The sequence below is a fragment of the Haliotis rufescens genome, unplaced genomic scaffold (assembly GCF_023055435.1).
Source record: "Haliotis rufescens isolate VD_foot unplaced genomic scaffold, xgHalRufe1.0.p SCAF_120, whole genome shotgun sequence".
Lineage (NCBI taxonomy): Eukaryota > Metazoa > Mollusca > Gastropoda > Lepetellida > Haliotidae > Haliotis > Haliotis rufescens.
The window spans coordinates 458,618-478,556 of record NW_025963803.1 but is presented as its reverse complement, the minus strand read 5'-3'; the positions used below and the strand labels follow the sequence as shown (position 1 = coordinate 478,556).

Sequence of the window (19,939 nt, the reverse complement as noted above, 5' to 3'; positions counted from 1 at the left end):
AGTGCCCTGAGCGCTCAGGAAATTGACAAAGGGTGTTCATAAAACCCCAAATCAAACAAGCTCAATGTGCGTTCAGAGATGGGCTGGTAATGAACAAAATTAGTTTAATCGTCAAGGAACAGAGCTCCAGATAAACTGCGTATCTGCGTAAAATACGCATCAGAAATGCAGAAATACGCAGTAAAATAAAATCCAACCGTATCAAATACGCAACGAACATTACAGATACCCTACAAAAATAAAACTTATCATCAAAATATTGTGAAGTAACCCTGCGTATTCGATATCAAATCAGCAACTTATTTTGAAATTATAAACGGGCATTCCTTCAACCTTGCCAAACTCCACGATGACAGTTACATCATGATCATTTGCCATCACACTTTCTTGTGGAAGTATCGTGGTATTTTTTAGTCCTATAAGCTCTCGAACCCACAAGGCACCAGTTTACAGGAACTAGATGAAGAGTGTTTTTAAATATTTAACTTAAATACCCACATGTGTAAAAACTAGTGGGTAACAGAAATTTGAATACCCAGATAGAATTACTGATACCCAATGATTCTAAAATGCATGGTAAAATACCCACAACACTAAAAGCTTATCTGGAGCTCTGAGGAAGTATATACTTTTCACTAATAGTTACTCAGCAATAATACCCCTTTTACACTTTTGTATTCCGTAAAAAGAAATCTGAAAAATAGACACTAAAATACGGACATTTACATTATTTACAATTAGTTGGGGTTGTTCGTAAGATTACTTTCAGATTGGTCAGAATTTGGAACAGGGCACTGAATACAGAGAATACGGTACAGAGAATACGGTATATTATTTCAACAGAATAGTTTATTTAGAACAGGTTTAAGTTCCACGAAGCAAACTTAGAGCTACGGCTGTCATTTGTCAGTTTAATAAAAAGGAGTTATAAGCATCTTAGCGCTAAGATTGCTTTGTGGAAAGGGGTTCTGATGTTGAAATGTAAAGTGAAAATCTATAAATTCTCATAAAGAGAAATTTCAAAATATAGTGAAACCCTTGAAATTCATTTGAATAGTTTTTAACCATTACATAAAAATCCTGCATGGCAGATGCATGTTTGACAATATACTATTGATTTGACCCACATGATTGCCTTTTTTTTTTCTCCACTTTCAGCAATATCCCAGCAACATCATAGAAGGGTACACCAGGAATGGGCTTCGCACATTTTACCATGTGGAGAATAGAACCCGGGCCTTCGGCATGATTAGCAAACACTTTAACCACTGGGCTACCAAACTGTCAAGATCCCCCATGAGAAGACAATGGGCTCTGGGGGTACGTCCCAAGAACTTATAGTGAGTGAGGTGGGTTTAACACCGCGTTTAACAGTATTCCAGTTATATCACAGCGTGTCAGATAACTAAGGGAGGAGAGCCCGAAGTGATGCAGGTCTCAGACGTTTACCACTTCGGTGAAACCCACAAGCATTATGGGGGCGAACCGGGATTCAAACCCACATTCATAGGTTTCTGCACAGGGAATTGCGGCGCCTTAGACGACTGGGCCACCCGTGCCCCCCAAGAACTAAACTACTGGTATAACCACCAGGAATGTCTATCAGAGGAAATACAACTGACTATAAAAGTCCAGTTTCTACCCTTGCCGAACTAGGCTTGAACTATAGAGTTAATTTTGGCTGGACTAACGAGTCTATGCATAGTACAATCAAGATCGTGTAACGAACTAGACATCCTGTTCGTAAACAACATGGATGTCAACAAGCAGATTTCAGTCGATTGCAGGTTTTGGGACTCGGCAAATATTTTGCAAATCTTTTCATGTGTTTAATCAAGGTGCCGAAGTGATTTCATGCACTTTGCAATGTAGACCTGTTTAATTACAATATAGATCTTGACTAACGATCATAACGCCTTGAATGGGCGTCGCCATTTTGTTTGAAGACAATTTAGGTGATATGTGAGATGAAATCTGATTGGTCAACAGGTGGGACATATATGGGACATAACTCTTAATAGCCACGGTTGGCGCTACAAGATCAAGCCTAGAAAGTCCAACCTAGTTTGTCAAGGTTGGAAACTGGATTTTTATAGACAGTTAACTCCCTTGCTCAGGGAAGATGGAGTTAAGGCGGAATTATTTTTCAAGAGCCAAGAAAGTTTCACTGTATTTTGAATGAAAAGGAAACCATTATTTACCATGCACAGTGTATGTGATAATACGTTGTTTGATCTGAGAGTGATATCTAGAAAACAAAAAACAAAACAAAAAAGCATTCAAAACAGGGAAAACAAAACAGTGCAAAAAATCAAACAAAATAAAACACACAAATAATAGGGAACAGATGCACACAGAATAGAACAAATCAGCCGCAGCAAAACTACATGTAAGGTCAGATGTAGGTCACTTGAGATCATAATGACAGAAAATCAGCTTATGCTGAAGGTGCCCCTTTTCCACTCTTTTTATACATTTCAAAATTGTCTCAACTTTATGATTTTGTTTGTTGTTTCACTCAGCAATATTCCAGCTATATGACGGCAGTCTGTAAATAATCCAGACATCCAGTGATTGACATCATGAGCAATTGGGATACGATGGCCTGCATCAACTAAGTCAGCAAGCCTGACCACCTGATCCCGTTAATTGTCTCTTACGACAAGCATAGTTGCCTTATACGACAAGCATGGGTTGCTGAAGACCTATTCTACACCAGATCTTCACTGGTCCTCAACTATGAGGTGAGGTTAAATGGGGTTTAACGTCGCGTTTAAGATTATTGCACTCATAATGCGACAAGCGTGTGTGTGTGGCTGCTTGTTCTAGTCCGGTCTAATGCCGATTTGATAGTGCTAGCCCACTGAGATACCATGCCATAGTTTAACATCTCAAACAGAGTATACTAACTCCGAGCCAACCAGTCCTTGAAACACACACACCACACACACACAGACACACATGTGTGTTGATTGTCCAGCTCTACCTTTCAGGTAAGAATATGTAGCAGTGATCAAACACATTTTCTGTGTCAAACAAATATCCATCCCAGGCCCCCTCGAATAATGAATGGTCGTTGCGTTACCATGGTTACACGCCTAAGTGCAGAAACAAGACAAAATCTAGTCTACAGTAGAAGGAGACTCCAATGAAGAAACCAACACATCTTCAGGTTGTCATGGCAACATGATAATAATATGCATGCAAGTGACTACTCTCCGAGTCTACGAGGGCTATTAGGTCAAGGTCAAAGCTTCTTAGCATAGCAGAGCACGACAATGAATGTAGAAGATACAAAAAACAGCCCTCTAAATTTGTTTTTTGTCAGGGAGTCAAGCTACTCCAAACACGAATATTTAAGGAGCCAAACTAAGTTATTAGGAACCAACAGATAATGTCGCCAGTTGGGTTTAATTTTAGTTCGCCTAGTGGCAAACAGTAGATAAATTTAGGTTGCCATTCAGAGATTTGCATTTGGCCACAAAAAGGGTTGCTGCTATATAAGGCTTAAAAAGTATTCTTTTTGATAAATGTTTTATTTTGCATACCATTGTATTTGTGTGTCTGAAGTCTAGTTTTGAGGAAACCACAAGAATATTAATCTTTAATTCACCACAGTTCCCAAATACTTTTTATGATCCACGACTTAATGATATTAATAGGAGCATACAGAATTCAACCAAATAGCCTTTGGTCAATCACAACAACTGCACATGAAACTGTAGAGGAGCGTGGTGGTCGTTTGAAATCCTAATATAGAATAACAGAGGATATTAGACGACATTGGTATGTACATTTCTATATTCCACGCTTACATTTTAGTTAACAAAACTGTTGAACTAATAATAACTGCATTGTAACTGCAAGAAAGCCAGAAACAAATCTTTTTTGACCAATCACAAATCATCTACTTCATGAGAAATTCCACTTTTTGCTTGTGTGAACTCGTACTAAAATTAGCCATTGCTTCATTTTGTATACTGATCTGGGCCCATTCCACAAAGCAATCTTAGCGCTACGACTATCATAAGCCTATGTTAAAGTATGGGAGTTATGATCATATTAGCACTAAGATTGCTTTGTGAAACAGGGCTATGAATGCAAGCAAAATGCAGGCCTCAAAGTTGCGACTAAAACGGTCGCCAATGCGACCTAAATTTCATTTTGTCTACTGTCTAAAATTCAGAGGTAGCCAAATGACTACCTAGAAAAATATCTTGTGGCAACTAAATTTTATTGCTACACATATGTAGACACAAAAATAACATGTCTGCTGCTAATTGTACATGCAAATAATTCCTCCAAAAGAAAAAAATGAACCTAAATACATAAATAATAATGAATTTGTATTTTATTTCAGTTAATAGTTTATTGGATAAGCAAGGATATACTTATATAATCTAGCAACATGAATTGCACCATTGTTTGAGTCACAAATAACAAAACTCAAGTACAGTTTCCACTAATATACAATAATAGTTATTTGATAAAAGATAATTTCAAATGCTTTTGGCTACCTACACTATTGGCTCGACTTCTTAATTTTACCACTGGCTAACTGGAAAAAATTATGGCTACTTGGTAAAAATTGAAACTTTGAGGCCTGAAATGTTGAAAAAAAATCACACGGCTAAAGCTGTGAAAGCAACACTAAATACAATTTGAATACAATTTGAATACAATCATCAAAGTACTTGAACAATTTGAGGTCATCATACAGACAGAGACAGGTTAAACCAGGATATCAACACTCAGTTACACGCAATCTACATGCCAGCATCGTTTGCCTAGAAATCTGAACTCATAAAACTGAAGACTGAACAAAGGCAGGCAACTCAGGAGAATGGCTTGTTTACTGAAGCAATGCCCACGAAATGCACATGGAGTTAAGGATGTATAAACCACTACCGCTGTTGTCATGTCAACACCCCATGGGGAAGAAACACGCGCACACGTCCTGTCTGCTGGGACAAGCAAGGAGGAAACACAGGTTCAGTCACCATGGTAATCAGATTGGCATGCATATTAATATCAAATGTGTCTCAACAATGTATAAATGTGTAACAGCTGGAAACGGATATACTACTCTCCACGTCAAAACTTCAAAACGAAAACGGACAGAGTGAATCAGAAAGTTTTTGCGAGGGGACTGGTCATTTATCATTTATTGGAGGGGGGCTGTTGTGTGGTGGCATCGATATCACGACTGTATCAGATTTTGCTGATTTCCAACCCCTTCCATTTTATGTAACCCTTTTTATGGCAGCCCCCAAATACATTTATCATTTTTTTAAGCTCTCTCCTCCCCCCCTGCCACACACACACACACCTGTAATAAATGACCAGTCCCTAAATAAAGTTCAAATTTTTAATATTTAAATTTGAAAAACTAGAACTGTCACCCAAGCCCATCCACTAAAATAAAATTTGGCAACGACCCCCTTTCGCTGTGTCAATTTTCATGCCCCCAACCCCTCAATAGTAAAAGACCATCCCTAAAACCACATATTTTGAATTAACCAGACAGTATATCACTGTGGAAAAGCAAAATAAGCAAATCTAACAAAATATACAGAGCAAACATGTCAATATATCAATGTGTGAAAGACGAAAGATGATCATTGCGACAAAGCAAGAGTCAATGAACCTATCACAGTGAGTGAGTGAGTTAGTGAATGGTGAATGAGTTAGAGAGTATGGTCTTACGCCGCTTTTAGCAATATTCCAGCAATATCACAGCGGGGGACACCAGAAATGGGCACGCATTGTACCCATGTCAGGAATTGAACCTGGGTCTTCGGCATGACGAGCGAACGCTTTAACCACTTTAACCACCCAACTGCCACTGTCGCCTCTTACAAGTACATGAGAGTGAGTGAGTGTGTGAGTTTGGTTTTACGCCGCTTTTAGCAATATTCCAGCAATATCACAGCGGGGAACACCAGAAATGGGCTTCACTTATTGTACCCATGTCGGGAATCAAACCCAGGTATTCGGCGTGACGAGCGAACGCTTTAACCACTAGGCTACCCGACCGCCCCACAAACCCATGAGAGCTGAGGACCTATGTATGTATGCTGGCACCTGATGTTTGAAAAAGAAAATCTTATTTGTGGTTGTGTTGGGTGTGATAATTCCCAACTTGTTGCTTTATCCTACCCTTCACTGACAAGAACAACACTTCATTCACAAACCTGTACATTGTTCTATGGAAGGAGTCCCCTGAAGAATCGGTCGACGGCTCAGGTGATTTCAAGTGTTGATCCGAACACCCTGATTGGTGCTGCACACTTGCCTCTGATTGGCTGTGTTCACATACTGCTTCTGAACTGGATTCTGATTTGGTGGGCCCGCATGCGTTTTGTAACCTGGATTCTTGTTGGTTCGGCTGGCATGCTTTTTGTGAGTTTGATTCTGATTGGTTGGGATGTTCAGTATGCCCAATTGCATAATGGTCGGGATGGAAGTCAGGGGAGTTAGCATTAATATCCACGTTAGGGTAATACTGTCCCAAACCAACCTCCAATCTGTTTCCCCTGGCAACTGAAGCTCGTGTCGATTTCGGGGCAGAGGAAGGGGACACATTTTCTTTTAGAACATTCGGAACTGGATCATCAACAGCTTCACTTGAAGAAGCATCTGGAGTGACAGTGCTGAGTCTTGAGCTCTTTGTGGAACCCGACATATCTGCACCACAGGCATTGTCAGCTATATTCTTGGCACAATCCATTTCAGTGTCCACCTCCTTATCGTCCAGACCTAGGTTATTCATTGCTTGAGACATATCAGAATTATCCGACTCCGTTGTTTCTACCTGGATGTCGTCCTCGGACTTCAGGACCTCGGACATGGTCTCGCCGGCCCCCATCTTCTCCTCATCACTCGACTCCTTGCGACTGTCGTTCTCATCACTCGACTCCTTGCGACTGTCGTTCTCATCACTCGACTCCTTGCGACTGTCGTTCTCATCACTCGACTCCTTGCGACTGTCGTTCTCATCACTCGACTCCTTGCGACTGTCGTTCTCATCACTCGACTCCTTGCGACTGTCGTTCTCATCACTACTCCCCACACTCCTGGCTTCATCCACCCTTGTGTTACACACTGATGGTGCCTGGTGTTGTGGCTGGTGCTGAGGGGAAAGACTCTTGCTCCGTGTGTCCTCTGGAGCCGGCTCCTGACTGCTCCTCTGGCCCTCTGTCCAACTGTTCCTGGTCAAGGACGACTTCGGGTTCATCTTGTCAGGCAGCAGAAGTTTGTCAAAGAAGGAGATGATGTTGAAAGAGTTTCTCGGTGACTGTTTCGGCTGCATCATTGTTTGAGATGACGACGATGACATGCTTTCTTGGGACTGCCTACCGTCCAGAACGACATGCCGGCCATCTTGGGTCGCATGGCTCGATTCCTGGGAAGATGACTCCAAGCTTGTCTGTTTCAGTTTTGTATTCGCAAAGTTGTACTCCGTCGCTCCGTTTCTGTACCCCCGATCTAGACTTTGGGTCTTCTGCAGGAACTTGGCTGCCAGGTTGGTAATTGAACTGACTGGGGACTGCACCACATGAATTCTCTCCTCATTCTCCTCCCTGTCCTCATACTTGAGATCCAGGACTTGATTGTTCTCAATGATCTTCACCGGTTGTGATACAAGACCTGTCTCCATTCCAGGCATCTTTGTTGGAGATGGTGGCAGCAACGACTTCTTCTCAGAGTTACCTCCCTTGAAGGTGGTCATATTAGTCATGGATGTCCTTGCCCTTGGGAAAGTCGCATTGTTAAACAACTTCCAATTGTGACCCTTCTCTCCATCCATACTCTCCCGCATGTCGCTCCCCGATAGCCTCTGTTCAGCATTCTGATGTTCATAGTTCCTTGGTAAGGAGTTACAGTGTTGTTTGCATTTGGCCTCGGTGGCCATTTGACCTGGAGGCTGTGTGCTTGGTGTGACTATGTCAAACTCCAACTGGAAGGGCAGGACTGCCAATGGTTGGAGGGCCAGCAACATGTCGTCGTAGCCACGTTGTAGGTGGGACTGACTTAAGCACAAGATTGCAGATGGGTTGTACACTCGATCTACGATATTCTTCTTGCTTCTTACATAGCCCATCCAGAAATCCAGGAGACGCAAACTGTAGACAAATTTACATATTGTCGCATAAGTTTATTTATGCATTTCATTAACAATAAATTGTATCCCGCCTAGTTAACTAAATCTGAGCCAAATAAAGCACACAAAAAAACTAATGGAGAACCATTTTAGCATGTCTTAAACAATTGACAGTATCAGTTGAATCGTTAACAAGTGAGTGAGTGAGAATGGTTTTAAGCTGCTTTTAGCAATATTCCAGCAATATCACAGCGGGGACACCAGAACATGGGCTTCACACATTGTACCCATGTTGGGAATAGAACCCGGGTCTTCGGCGTGACGAGCCAACACCTTAACCACTAGGCTACCCCACAGCCCCGAATCTTTAACAAACTGAGTTTCGTTTTCGGTTGGTTCTTCTGAATTATTGTTGTATTTTCTTCCAATCCCACTCCCTTTGAACAAAAAAAATTGGCTTTTCAATTTACACCAAGTCAACAGTGAGTGTGGAAGAGAATTTATGGATGTCAACTTCTTTATTATGAGTAACACCACCTTCCGGTTTATCTACTTACTCCTTCATCAGGTGAATTTCTTCCTCATGTATTTCAACATATTCCCGAGGCAAGGGAGTTAGCTGACTATAAAAGTCCAGTTTCCACCCTTGCCGAACTAGGCTGGTATTATGGAGTTACATTTTGGCTGGACTAATGAGTCTATGCATAGTCAAATCAAAATCGTGCAATGAAATTGGAATCCGCCAACTCGATGTCATCAGATATTTTCCAAATCTTTTCATGTTTTTAATCAAGGCGCTCATATGATTTGATGCATTTTGCAATGTAAGACCCATTTTATTACAACATAGACCTTGATAATTGATCAGATCGTCTTGACTAGGTGCCGCTGTTTTGTTTGAAGCAAATGCAAGTGTTACGAGAGGTGAAATCTGATTGGTTCATAGGATAGGCTTAGAAGGGACATAACTCGTAAGAGCCACTGGTGGCGCTCTGATCGAGCCAAGGAATTCCAGCCTTGTTCGGCAAGGGTGGAAACTGGAACTTTTAAAGTCAGTTAACGCTCTTGCCTCAGGAAAATGGTATTTCAAAGACTTATTAGTGAGTGAGCTTTATGCCATATTCAACAATCTATGGTAATATCTTACTTGAGGAGTCCGATGATGAAAGCGTAGAACTTCTGCTTGTTGGATATTAAGGTCTGTTTCAGTTTCAGTTGTCGCACCAGCTCATTCACGGCGCGGGTGTAGGGGCCTGAAGGCAGAAAGTGAGTGAGTGAGTGAGTTTGGTTTAACGCCGCTTTAACATTATTCCAGTTATATCATGGGGTGTCAGCTTAATGTGGGAGGAAAGCCCGAAGTGATGCAGGTCTCAGACGTTTACCACTTCGGTGAAACCCACGAGCACGGGTATGGTGCTGACAAACCTAGAAACATAATTGAGGCGAACCAGGATTCGAACCCAGAATCATAGGTTTCTGGCGTGCCCAAGGGATGCAACTCTGCACAGCGAATCGCGGCGCCTTAGACTGCTTGTATACTTACTATGGATTCGAACAGCAACCTGTTCTGGCCGAAAAAGGCGACTGTATTGATCGTGTGGTCAGAAAGTGGTTCAATTGCATGTAATCATACCCAGGCGATGTGGTTGGTTGGTTGGTTGGTTTGTTGTTTAACGCCGCACTCAGCAATATTCCAGCTATATGACAGCAGTCTGTAAATAATCGAGTCTGGACCAGACAATCCAGTGATTGACATCATGAGCATCGATACTCTTACAAGCATAGTCACCTTTAACGGCAAGCATGGGTTGCTGAAGACCTATTCTACCCCGGAATCTTCAAGGGTCTCGACGATGTGGAGTTTACTGTTGCATTCAAGATTGCTGTCCGTTCACAGCGACGTGCATGCATGTGAGTCTGAGGCTGTTTGTCCTAGTCTGGACTTACGCCAGTTTTATAGTGCCAGCACACTGAGATACCATGCCACAGTTTTACAAACTCAGACACATGATACAAATACATTATACTGACTCAAGTCGACCAGTCCTTGTCTAATCTCCTTAATGCCAGGCAGGGTAACAACAAGCACCATCTTTAAACATATTTTGGTGTGGTGCGGCTTTGAGATTCAAACACCTGACCTTCCTCTCTCCGGGCAGATTACACCAGGGAGGATGGGTCACCCTCTAATACGATCAGAATACCAGTAAATATGTCCCAACTCACCAATTTCTGAAGACATCTCGGCGACCCTCCATGGTGTGATGTGGATCTTGCCAAACACATGGAACCCCGTCAGGAAGGCCTTCATGCCGTTCTCCACCACATGCTCAATGGCTGGGCACAGCTGGGCCACAACCAACTTGCTGATCGCAGGGTTCTCAGCAGAACTACCTAGTCGCAACTGAAGGAAAACAATAACCTAGGGTGTGCGGTATTATCGGTACGTCAGTATATGGTTCAATCTTTCCACGATACTTATCACAATATCATTTTCTCATGCTTGATATATCAGGTGATGTCAAATAGCGATTTTTATTTTCTTGCCAAATGTCTTTGCTACCCTGCAGCATACATCCGGGGTGCAATATGGCTGCGCATTTATTGACTGAGTAAACATGTTGAACCAGCATCTTGTTTTGTTCCATTTTTGAACTTCAATTCATACCTGAATGTATCAGATTGCTGCTGAATTCAAATTTTATTATTATACAATATATCGTGATATGTATCGCAATGTACAGCCTTGTGCATCGCAAAATATTGTGATACACTTTAGACCTTCAATACCGATCACTAGGAATAACATTATCCTTGAGCATAAAAGAAGAAGTGAGCAAGCAATTTGGTTAAATGCTTTGAAAAGTACTTCAGTTATGTTACGGCGTGTCAATTTAATATGGGACTTAAGATGTTTACCATAGTTGGAACCAACAAGCACAGGTATGATACTGACAAACCTAGAAACATATAGGGTGATTCTGATTTTCAAATCCAGGATTTCAGGTTCCTGGCACTCCTAAGGGAAGCAACTACTCATTACTTGAAACATCAAGTGGAATAATTTTATAATACATGTACTTCCATGTAGGTAGAATTTAGAGAATCAAAGGGGACCGGTCAGTTGAAGCAATTGTCTCGTATTACATTTTGTTCACATGACCCAAAGTCTATATTGGTGCCTATGATGTCTGTTGTGTCTCAGCCATGATAGCAATCCCAGTTCGTACATTTTGTGAATTTTGTGTGATTGACCAATCAGAACTGAGTTATTTCAAAATTCATGGTACAGTTGAAGTTTTGACAGAGGAGTTAAAGCTATTGTCTTGTCAATGTAGAGTTATGTTACTTGCAGGTCTGACAGCCTTTAGTTTAATTTGCTACTGAATGTGCAGCCTTCTTGAGATAAAACTCATTTTAGATTATTATTGTGATTTGAAACCTCAGATTGAACAAATAAAATTGAGTATTCGCATGGTAGAAAAGGAAATTATGTTACTTTATCAGTATGGTTACAAAGACTTACATTTGATGTAAATTAGAATCTGCAATTTGATTCTTCAAATTCTTTTCTCCTACTTGAAGAGTGAGTGAGTGAGTGAGTGAGTTTGATTTTACGCCGCTTTTAGCAATATTCCAGCAATATCACGGCGGGGGACACCAGAAATGGGCCTCACACATTGTACCCATGTCAGGATTCGAAACCGGGCCTTTGGCATGACGAGCGAACGCTTTAACCACTAGGCTACCCGACCGCCCCCCTACTTGAAGAATCAAAACATGAAAGAAATGACAAATGAATGGAAGATTCTTACCTTATCGAAAGGATCCCTAGCCTGGGCGAAATGTGTGACTAGAGCTTCTGCTGCCTGGGATACACTAATCAGAACCGCTGTAACAAACATGTCAGCCAATCAGAATCTGCGGCATAAACATACTATTGACATCTACTTGAATGAGTGAAAGTCTCATTTTGCAGTCAACAATATTCAACACTTTATCACAGTGGCCTAAATTATTCAGGCAGGTGCCCCTGTGATTGATAGCATGAGCAACAATCAATATTGTCAGATCGAGGATACCATAATGAGCCATGTCACATATTGTTATATGATTTGTTTGTTTGTTGTTTAAAGCCGCACTCAGCAATATTCCAGCTATATGACGGTGGTCTGTAAAATAATTGAGTTTGGACCAAACAATCCAGTGATTGACGTCATGAACATTTCCACGCAATTGGGACCGATGACATGCATCAACCAAGTTAGCGAGCCTGACCACCCGATCCCGTTAGTCGCCTCTTACAACAAGCATAGTCGCCTTTTATGGCAAGCATGGGTTGCTGAAGACCTATTCTTCCCCGGATCTTCATGGGTCTATTGAAATATGAAATTTTGTTGATGCCATTCAACTTATCCAATTTTATGTTATTTTGACCAATCAGAATCAAGCAAGGAGAAATATTTCAATAATACAAATACATCTTTTGCTGGCTTTAATATGTCGGTTTGGTTGGCAAATTATTTTCAAACAGGGGTGTCAGTTCAAACACTGAAATATTTCACAAGCTATTAAAGAGCCCACCTTCAGTAACTGAGAGTGTGAATTAGATACCTGATTTTAATGTTATTTTGACCAATCAGAATCAAGTCAAAATGAATATTTCAGTAACACAAACATATTCTTTGCTGATTTTAATATGTCAGTTTGGTTGATGATTTTTTTTTCAAAAAGGGGTGGGCAAGGAGGTACCATAACCTCACCTCTTTTTCTTGCCATTTCAAAGGCAAACTCGGCACTAGGGCTGCGTCCAATAGGCTGTGGAGTGAAGTCTCGGGTTTGAGCCTGCTGTTGTGAGAGCCGTGGTGGTTTCTCTGGTCCTGTGTTGGTCAGTCCTTGCTTTGGGACAAGCTGAACCGTTGTGCCTACATTAAAAAAACACGGATTACAACCTCTGCCCTGCAATGCCCTCAATTAGTGAGTGAGTGAGTTGGGTTTAACACTGCTTTTAACAGTGTTCCAGTTATATCGCGGCGTGTCAGCTTAATGTGGGAGGAAAGCCCAAAGTGATGCAGGTCTCAGACGTTTACCACTTAGGTGAAACTCACGAGCGCGGGGATGGTGCTGACAAACCTAGAAACATAATTGGGGCGAACCGGGATTCCAACCCACAGTCATAGGTTTCTGGCGTGCCCAAGGGACGCAACTCTGCACAGCGAATCGCGGTGCCTTCGACGACTGGGCCACCCGTGCCCTCATCTAAACCCTGGTAATCCAAAGGGTAACGTTTTCAAAACATTTGCTTGCTTGTTTGCAATACTCCAGCTCTGTGACAACAGCCTCAAAATAATCAAGTCTGGACCAGACAATTCAGTGATTGACATCATAAGTGAGTGAGTGAGTTGGGTTTAACACCGCATTCAACAGTATTTCAGTTATATCACGTATAATAATGGGCGTCCCCCACCCCTATTGGTCCATGTACTACCCCACCCCCTATGGGTCTATGTACTCCTTCACACCCTATGGGTCCATGTACTCCCTCACCCCAATGGGTCCATGTAATCCCCCATCCCCATGGGTCCATGTACTCCCCCACCCCCTATGGGTCTATGTACTCCCTCACCCCCTATGGGTCCATGTAATCCCCCACCCCCATGGGTCCATGTACTCCCCCACCCCTATAGGTCCATGTACTCCCTCAACCCCTATGGGTCCATGTACTCCCCCACCCCCATGGGTCCATGTACTCCCTCACCCCCTATTGGTCCATGTACTCCCTCAACTTCTATAGGTCCATGTGCTCCCCCACCCCTATAGGTCCATGTACTCCCCCACCCCCTATAGGTCCATGTACTCCCCCACCCCCTATGGGTCCATGTACTCCCCCACCCCCTATGGGTCTATGTACTCCCTCACCCGCTATAAGTCCATGTCCCCCCTTACCCCCTACGCCCTCACCCCCTATAGGTCCATGTACGCCCTCACCCCTATGGGTCCATGTACCCTCTCATCCCCTATGGATCTACATGTATTTGTCCCACTTACTGTCATCCGACTGTGTAATCTGTAAGGTGAGGTGTTCCTCGTCCGTCTCAGGCTTCGGGGAAGATCCTTGTCTCTTTGGGGAACACTGGGGGCTGTACTGTGGTGAGTGGAAGGACACTTCAGAAGCGAAGCTCACTCGTTTGTTGGCCTTTGAATCTTCGAAGGAGCTACTGCTTGATGAAACAATCCCAACCAGGTTTACTTCAGTCTCCTGGAGCAATTCAGGGGGAGGTAATCCTTCATCACAGAAGTTACGTATACACTCAATGTTTGCATTTTCAAATTGCTCTTCGTCGACTAGCTGTGGGAATATTCCATCACACGCGATTGAATGTCGGCTGGGTTTCCTTGGGGGTGCCTCACTCTGAGCACACAAACTGTCAGGGTTAGATAATGACCTTGACCTATAACCTTTGGCTTTCTTACGTAAACAGGATTTCAGAGGCTTGCGATCATGAGCAAACTGTTCATAGATCTCAATAGTAATGCTGTCGTTTTCATCCTGGCAGTCGGACAAACCATAGCACAGCTCCTCAGCAGTGTAGTTTCTTAGATGGATGTTGCCGAACCGCTGCTGCTCGAACCAACTCGGCCCTGTCTCTGGTTTCTCTGGTGATGTAGGACTCTGTTCTTCCTTTACGGCATACAGACCCTCCAGGTGTAGTGAGCTGGTCGAGTTGGAGGAGCTGCTGCTGCTAAGAGGACGACGTTGAGGCTTTGGCTTCGGACTCGTTGGGCAGTTCCCAGGATGCATTTCATAGGCGTACCGATCATACTTGCGCTCCCCCCCATCGCGTTGACAGTCCGTGTGATGATGAGGTAGACATGTCTGCTGCTCACTGTTGTTGACAAACTTGGGTACACCCTCTAGATGAGGAGGAAGGAACAGAATCCTTTCGAGATCTGCCGCTAACGATGCACATCGTCTCGGTTCCACGTATCCCGGGTCAAAACAAGACGATGTCGAGCTTACTCCGCTGCTACTGGAGGCTAGATTTCCTACATGACTTGGCACGTGACCCTTGTGACCTTGACAACTACACGACCCCGTCTGTCTGCACTGCGTCTGTTGACTGTCATCAATAACTGGTCTCAGAATAATGGGAATCTGAACCGGGTCAAACAGGGAGCTGTTACTATGAGTCTGCTCCATTCCTGATGCCAAGAAGCTAAGATCTGGCAGGGAATTATGGGTATAGAAAGAGTTCTTTCCGATTCGAGATGGAGAAAGACTCGCAGATCTTTTGAAGTTGGGCATAGATTTTGTTCTTTTGGCTCTAATTTCATTTGCTGATACACATCTCCTTGGTGAAGGGGTGTCCGGGTCTTTTAGCTCCGTCCGAGGTTCATGGCCACATACGTCATCTAGTAAAGAGATGAAATCTCTCTGCGGTGAGTTTGGAGACGTCTGCATTGAGTGGTCCAACAGAACGGGGCCTTTACTCCCATCAATAGATGTCTGAATACCACAGTCTTGTGTCTTAGGCGGAAACTGGGAAGCAAAGTTCTTGGTGCCTTGCCAGAGCACAACGGTGTCGGGGGTCATTCCGGTTGAATGGCTCCTGAAAGACGGTGACATGGTCCGCGAATCTCGACTCCTGATGACACCAGGACCAACTTCAGTTGGGATGTTAAGTCTCAAGCCTCTGTTCCCACATCCACAAATGTCTGAATCATGCTCACTGTAATCATCCTGGTCAAGGCCTGTACGCGAGACTGACAATAAATGATCACCAAATCTTTCGTCAGCCAGGCCATTCTGGGGAAACAAGATTTGCTCTACAGTCTTCATGGTGTCCGGAGACACAGGATTTGATGGACATCGCATCCTCTGGTACATTTCCAGAAGTGATGCGGAATGTCGCTTATTGTGGAAGCTGTCGGCCATTGCCTGTAAATTTTCACGTTTCTTTGCTCGTTCCAGTTTCCTGTGCTGAACAGGATGGCTAAGGTCAGGCAAGCTGTTGCATCGCGATGTCTCTAACATGTTTTCAAGTTTACCAAACTTTCTCAGATTTTTTACGTGCTTCCAAGACGTGACGTATGTTGAGTACCTTGGTTCAGCATTCACCTCATCAGAATAGTGCATATCTTCTAAAGACTGAAGAGTTCCAGTGTGGGAAGATAACTTGTAACAAGATGGAGACCTTGCTGGAGATCGCAAACTTCCACAACTGTGTGACCTACTAGAACCTGAAGATTTGCTGCAATGACCTTTCTCAAGGTCACTAAGCTCTGACTTTTCAATTGATCGTTCCTGCACTGCACCAAGAGAGCAGCCGCGTTGGTGGCTGTTTGGTCGATAGGCTCTACTTGCCCTTAGACTTGGATCAGTGTTCTGCATTTGACAAAAGTGAAAACTATTCGAACAAATTTCCTCCGCCTCCTCTCCATTTGAACTGCACGATGGGCTGCAAGAGTTACTCGCCCCTCCCTGAGACGAGGATTGTGAGACGTAAGAATGTTCACTCTCGGATGCTGTAAAATGGCTCTGAGATTCATTAAACGACAAGAAGTATTCATCCTTCCTGGGACAACAGGTTACCGCAAGACGAGCATCGGTTGAAGACCGGCTATTCACAAGCTCCTGACAACGTCCTAAACTGTCCACAGAAAAGTGTTGAGGCAATGGCTCTCCCGTAGGAGTTGGAGTGAACAGTGGATCATTGCTGAAATCTAACATATCACTAGAACACATCATCTCACGCTCGCTGGATGAGATCTCCATCGATGTCCGACTGCCAGACAGTTCGGATTCATACGGTCCGAGAAACACATCTTGCTGTGAGTCAGGCAGAGTTCCAAATCGAGTGTAACTTCCAGTAAGAGAATGTGGAAAGGGTAGAACCGGTTCAGGCTCCCCCTCACTTCGGGGAACTGATCCATCGCGGATGTTGGTATCAAACTGAACAATAAAGTCTTCATCGTAGAAGTACTCGTTATTGAAGCATCCCTCTTCAGGAGAGGAAGCAGCTGTTGATCTTCCACGGCCGCTCTCACTTTCCGACAAAGACACATCAATTCCCTCCCGTGACTCCTGTACATCACTTTGAACATCATTTGAGAAATACCCGCTCTCGGGCCGTTTTTTTTTCTTTTTCTTCTCAGGCGATGACGGTTCCTTTGATGGGGAGAGGTCCTTCCATGTCACCAGTTGGTTACTGTTCTCTTCGTTCTTCTTCATTTTAGGACTTCCTCCATAACTGGAACTCATGTTCTTCTCCTTGGTTGGTGAAAGATCCTTCCATGTTTTTGTGCGATTGCGTGATCGCCGTGGCAACGTGGACACTTGTCGCTCCTCCAGCTTGGTGTTGATGATATTGGAGTCCATCTTGATGACAGGGCCCTGCTCTAGCTGGAAGCCTCCATCGATTGTGATGGTCGCAGAGTTAGCCGGATTGTTAAGGGTCACATGATTGTCACATGGTATCTGACCTCCCAAAGTCAGCTGACCTTTGCTGTGGGTGGGAGACAGGTCCTTCCACGTGGTCTGAAAGGAAAAGATGATATATATTATAAAGTTACATATTGTTTGTCTGTTCTTTAAAAACTTTTATGCCACACCCAGCAATATTCCAGCTATACGATGGCGGTCTGCAACTAAACAAGTCTGGATTAGACAAACAAATGATTGATATTATGAGCAATGTGTAATGAGTGAGTGAGTGAGTGAGTTGGGTTTAATGCCGCTTTTAACAGTATTCCACTTATATCAAGGCGTGTCAGCTTAATGTGGGAGGAAAGCCCAAAGTGATGCAGTTCTCAGGCGTTTACCACTTCGGTGAAACCCATGAGCACGGGTATGGTGCTGACCACCTAATCCATAAGTCCTCAACAAGCATAGGTTACATGGGGCCATTACATATTGAGAATGATGAGTTTAATATTTACACAGAAACCATTTTGGTCTGAACATATGAACCAGACTCGACTATTAGCGATTAGAATACACCTCATGCATATTAGTATTATACATAGAGTGGTGAAATGAAGGGGTGACCTGGGGCCCTTGAGGTTTTCTCCTGTAGTATTTTATCTCGTGGCCCCTAAATCTTAATCTTATAACATCAGGGCTATGACAAGGAACCTTTGACATTCATACTTAGTCTCAAACACTCCGATCGCCTCCGTGCCCGGAGAGCGGAAGGTCTGGGGTCCGGGCGCCATACCAAATGACATTAAAAGATGGTACTTGTTGTTACCCTGTCTGACGCTCAGCATTAAAGGGCTAAAACAAGGACTGGTCAGCTCGGAGTCGGTATACTGTGTCTGAGTGGGGTATTCAAGTTAAAACTGCGGCATGGTATCTCAGTGGGCTAGCACTATAAATCGGCATCAGTCCGGACTAGTACAAGCAGACGAACACACACACACACAGCAGCGTGCATGTGTGTGTGTAAGTGCAATAATCTTGGACGCGACATCAAACCCAATTTCACCTCACCTCAAACACTCAAGTCATCTCATATAGCATTTAATAAACATGAATTCCAATAAACTGGATTTCACTTTGAATTTAGTTTAAATTAACAAGCAACAACTCATTTCAACCAACAGCGAGAACAGTGACCATTGCCAGACATGCTATGGAGGAGATACTAGTCTCAACGGTCAGAAAACATGAAGTACCGTATTTGCCATAATAAGCACCCTGGGTGCTTAGAAAAGGGGTTGCCTATCAAAACCTTAAATGTGTTTCTGAAATTGAGGAGTGACCAAACCTTGTTCAAGCGTGTTATCTTCATAATAATTAATTTCATATAATAAATATAAATTAATAATTTCAACTTCGTATCTCTTTCAACACCCTTATCACTGTCAGTCCGTTTTCATTTACTGTACAGATAGGCAAAAATATCGATTTGAACTACGATTTTTCTTTTTCCTTCAATAGGGCAAATGCCCTATGCAGAAAGAAAACTAAATAAAAAGAAATTGTAAAAATACTAGCAAAATTATGTTGAATATTTCCTTGACACCAAACCAAGGACTCTATCTTATTGAATTACGCTTTTTTCAATTTTCTCTCCAACTTGAGATAAACACTTGATACATTCAAGATAACCGATTTTACGGAAAAGCTTTTGGGGTTAGCAAGTATACATGGCCCCTTGAGTACGAGTGCACCCGCTGCTCACATGGGTTAGATTATAGCTGAGTCGTCTAATTCTATTACTTGAATCAAATATATCAGCTTCTTGTTCCAATTCAAGTTTATAGAATTACGACATCTTGCATTTTTAAATTTCCATCCAAGAATCCAATTTTTTTCAACACCTGTAATTCAGTTTTTCAATTAAACAAATTTATATAGAACGTCAAAGGAAATGCGTTCAGCAAAGCCAATGATCTCATTAAATATTCATTCAGTACATGCTAGCACTACTATCAGCTCATTTCTGTACACGTTGTCGTGTTAATCAGCTTCTCTGTGTTTTTTTTATCCATTCATGGAAAATCTGGTTTCTTTGTTAGCAGGATTACAAAATATCCTATGAAAAATGTGTGTGTGTTGAGTGTGTTAGTTGTTTGATGCCACACTCTGCAATATTCCAGCTATATGATGGCACCCTGAAAATAATCGAGTCTGGACCAGACATTCAAGTGATTGACATCATGAGCATGGATCCACGCAATTGGGATATGATGACATGCATCAACCAAGTCAGCCAGCCTTATCACCCAATCATGTTGGTCGCCTCTTATGACAAGTATAGTAGAGTTACTGGACTACCAGGATCCAGCATAACAAGGTTTCCCTGTATTGGAATGACTGTCCTTTTGCAA

At 42.9% G+C, this 19,939-nt stretch overlaps 1 protein-coding gene across 10 annotated transcripts in view; it reads right to left on the bottom strand.

The window, feature by feature from the left end:
- The window catches only part of LOC124115428, a 76,229-nt gene that overhangs the window by 7,627 nt on the left and 48,663 nt on the right, over nucleotides 1-19,939 (bottom strand). For 4 of the 10 annotated variants that reach the window (XM_046476417.2, XM_046476418.2, XM_046476420.2 and 1 more), the window contains 6 exons: nucleotides 14,153-17,642; nucleotides 12,868-13,029; nucleotides 11,920-11,996; nucleotides 10,331-10,508; nucleotides 9,252-9,357; nucleotides 6,195-8,126 (listed from right to left, as the gene is read on the bottom strand). In XM_046476417.2, the coding sequence (XP_046332373.2) occupies nucleotides 6,195-8,126; nucleotides 9,252-9,357; nucleotides 10,331-10,508; nucleotides 11,920-11,996; nucleotides 12,868-13,029; nucleotides 14,153-17,642 (5,945 nt within the window). Of the gene's footprint in view, nucleotides 1-2,201; nucleotides 2,249-4,908; nucleotides 4,965-6,194; nucleotides 8,127-9,251; nucleotides 9,358-10,330; nucleotides 10,509-11,919; nucleotides 11,997-12,867; nucleotides 13,030-14,152; nucleotides 17,643-19,939 lie in introns of all 10 variants that reach the window. The other 6 variants (XR_006857981.2, XR_006857982.2, XM_048393894.1 and 3 more) reach the window with 6 other exon arrangements.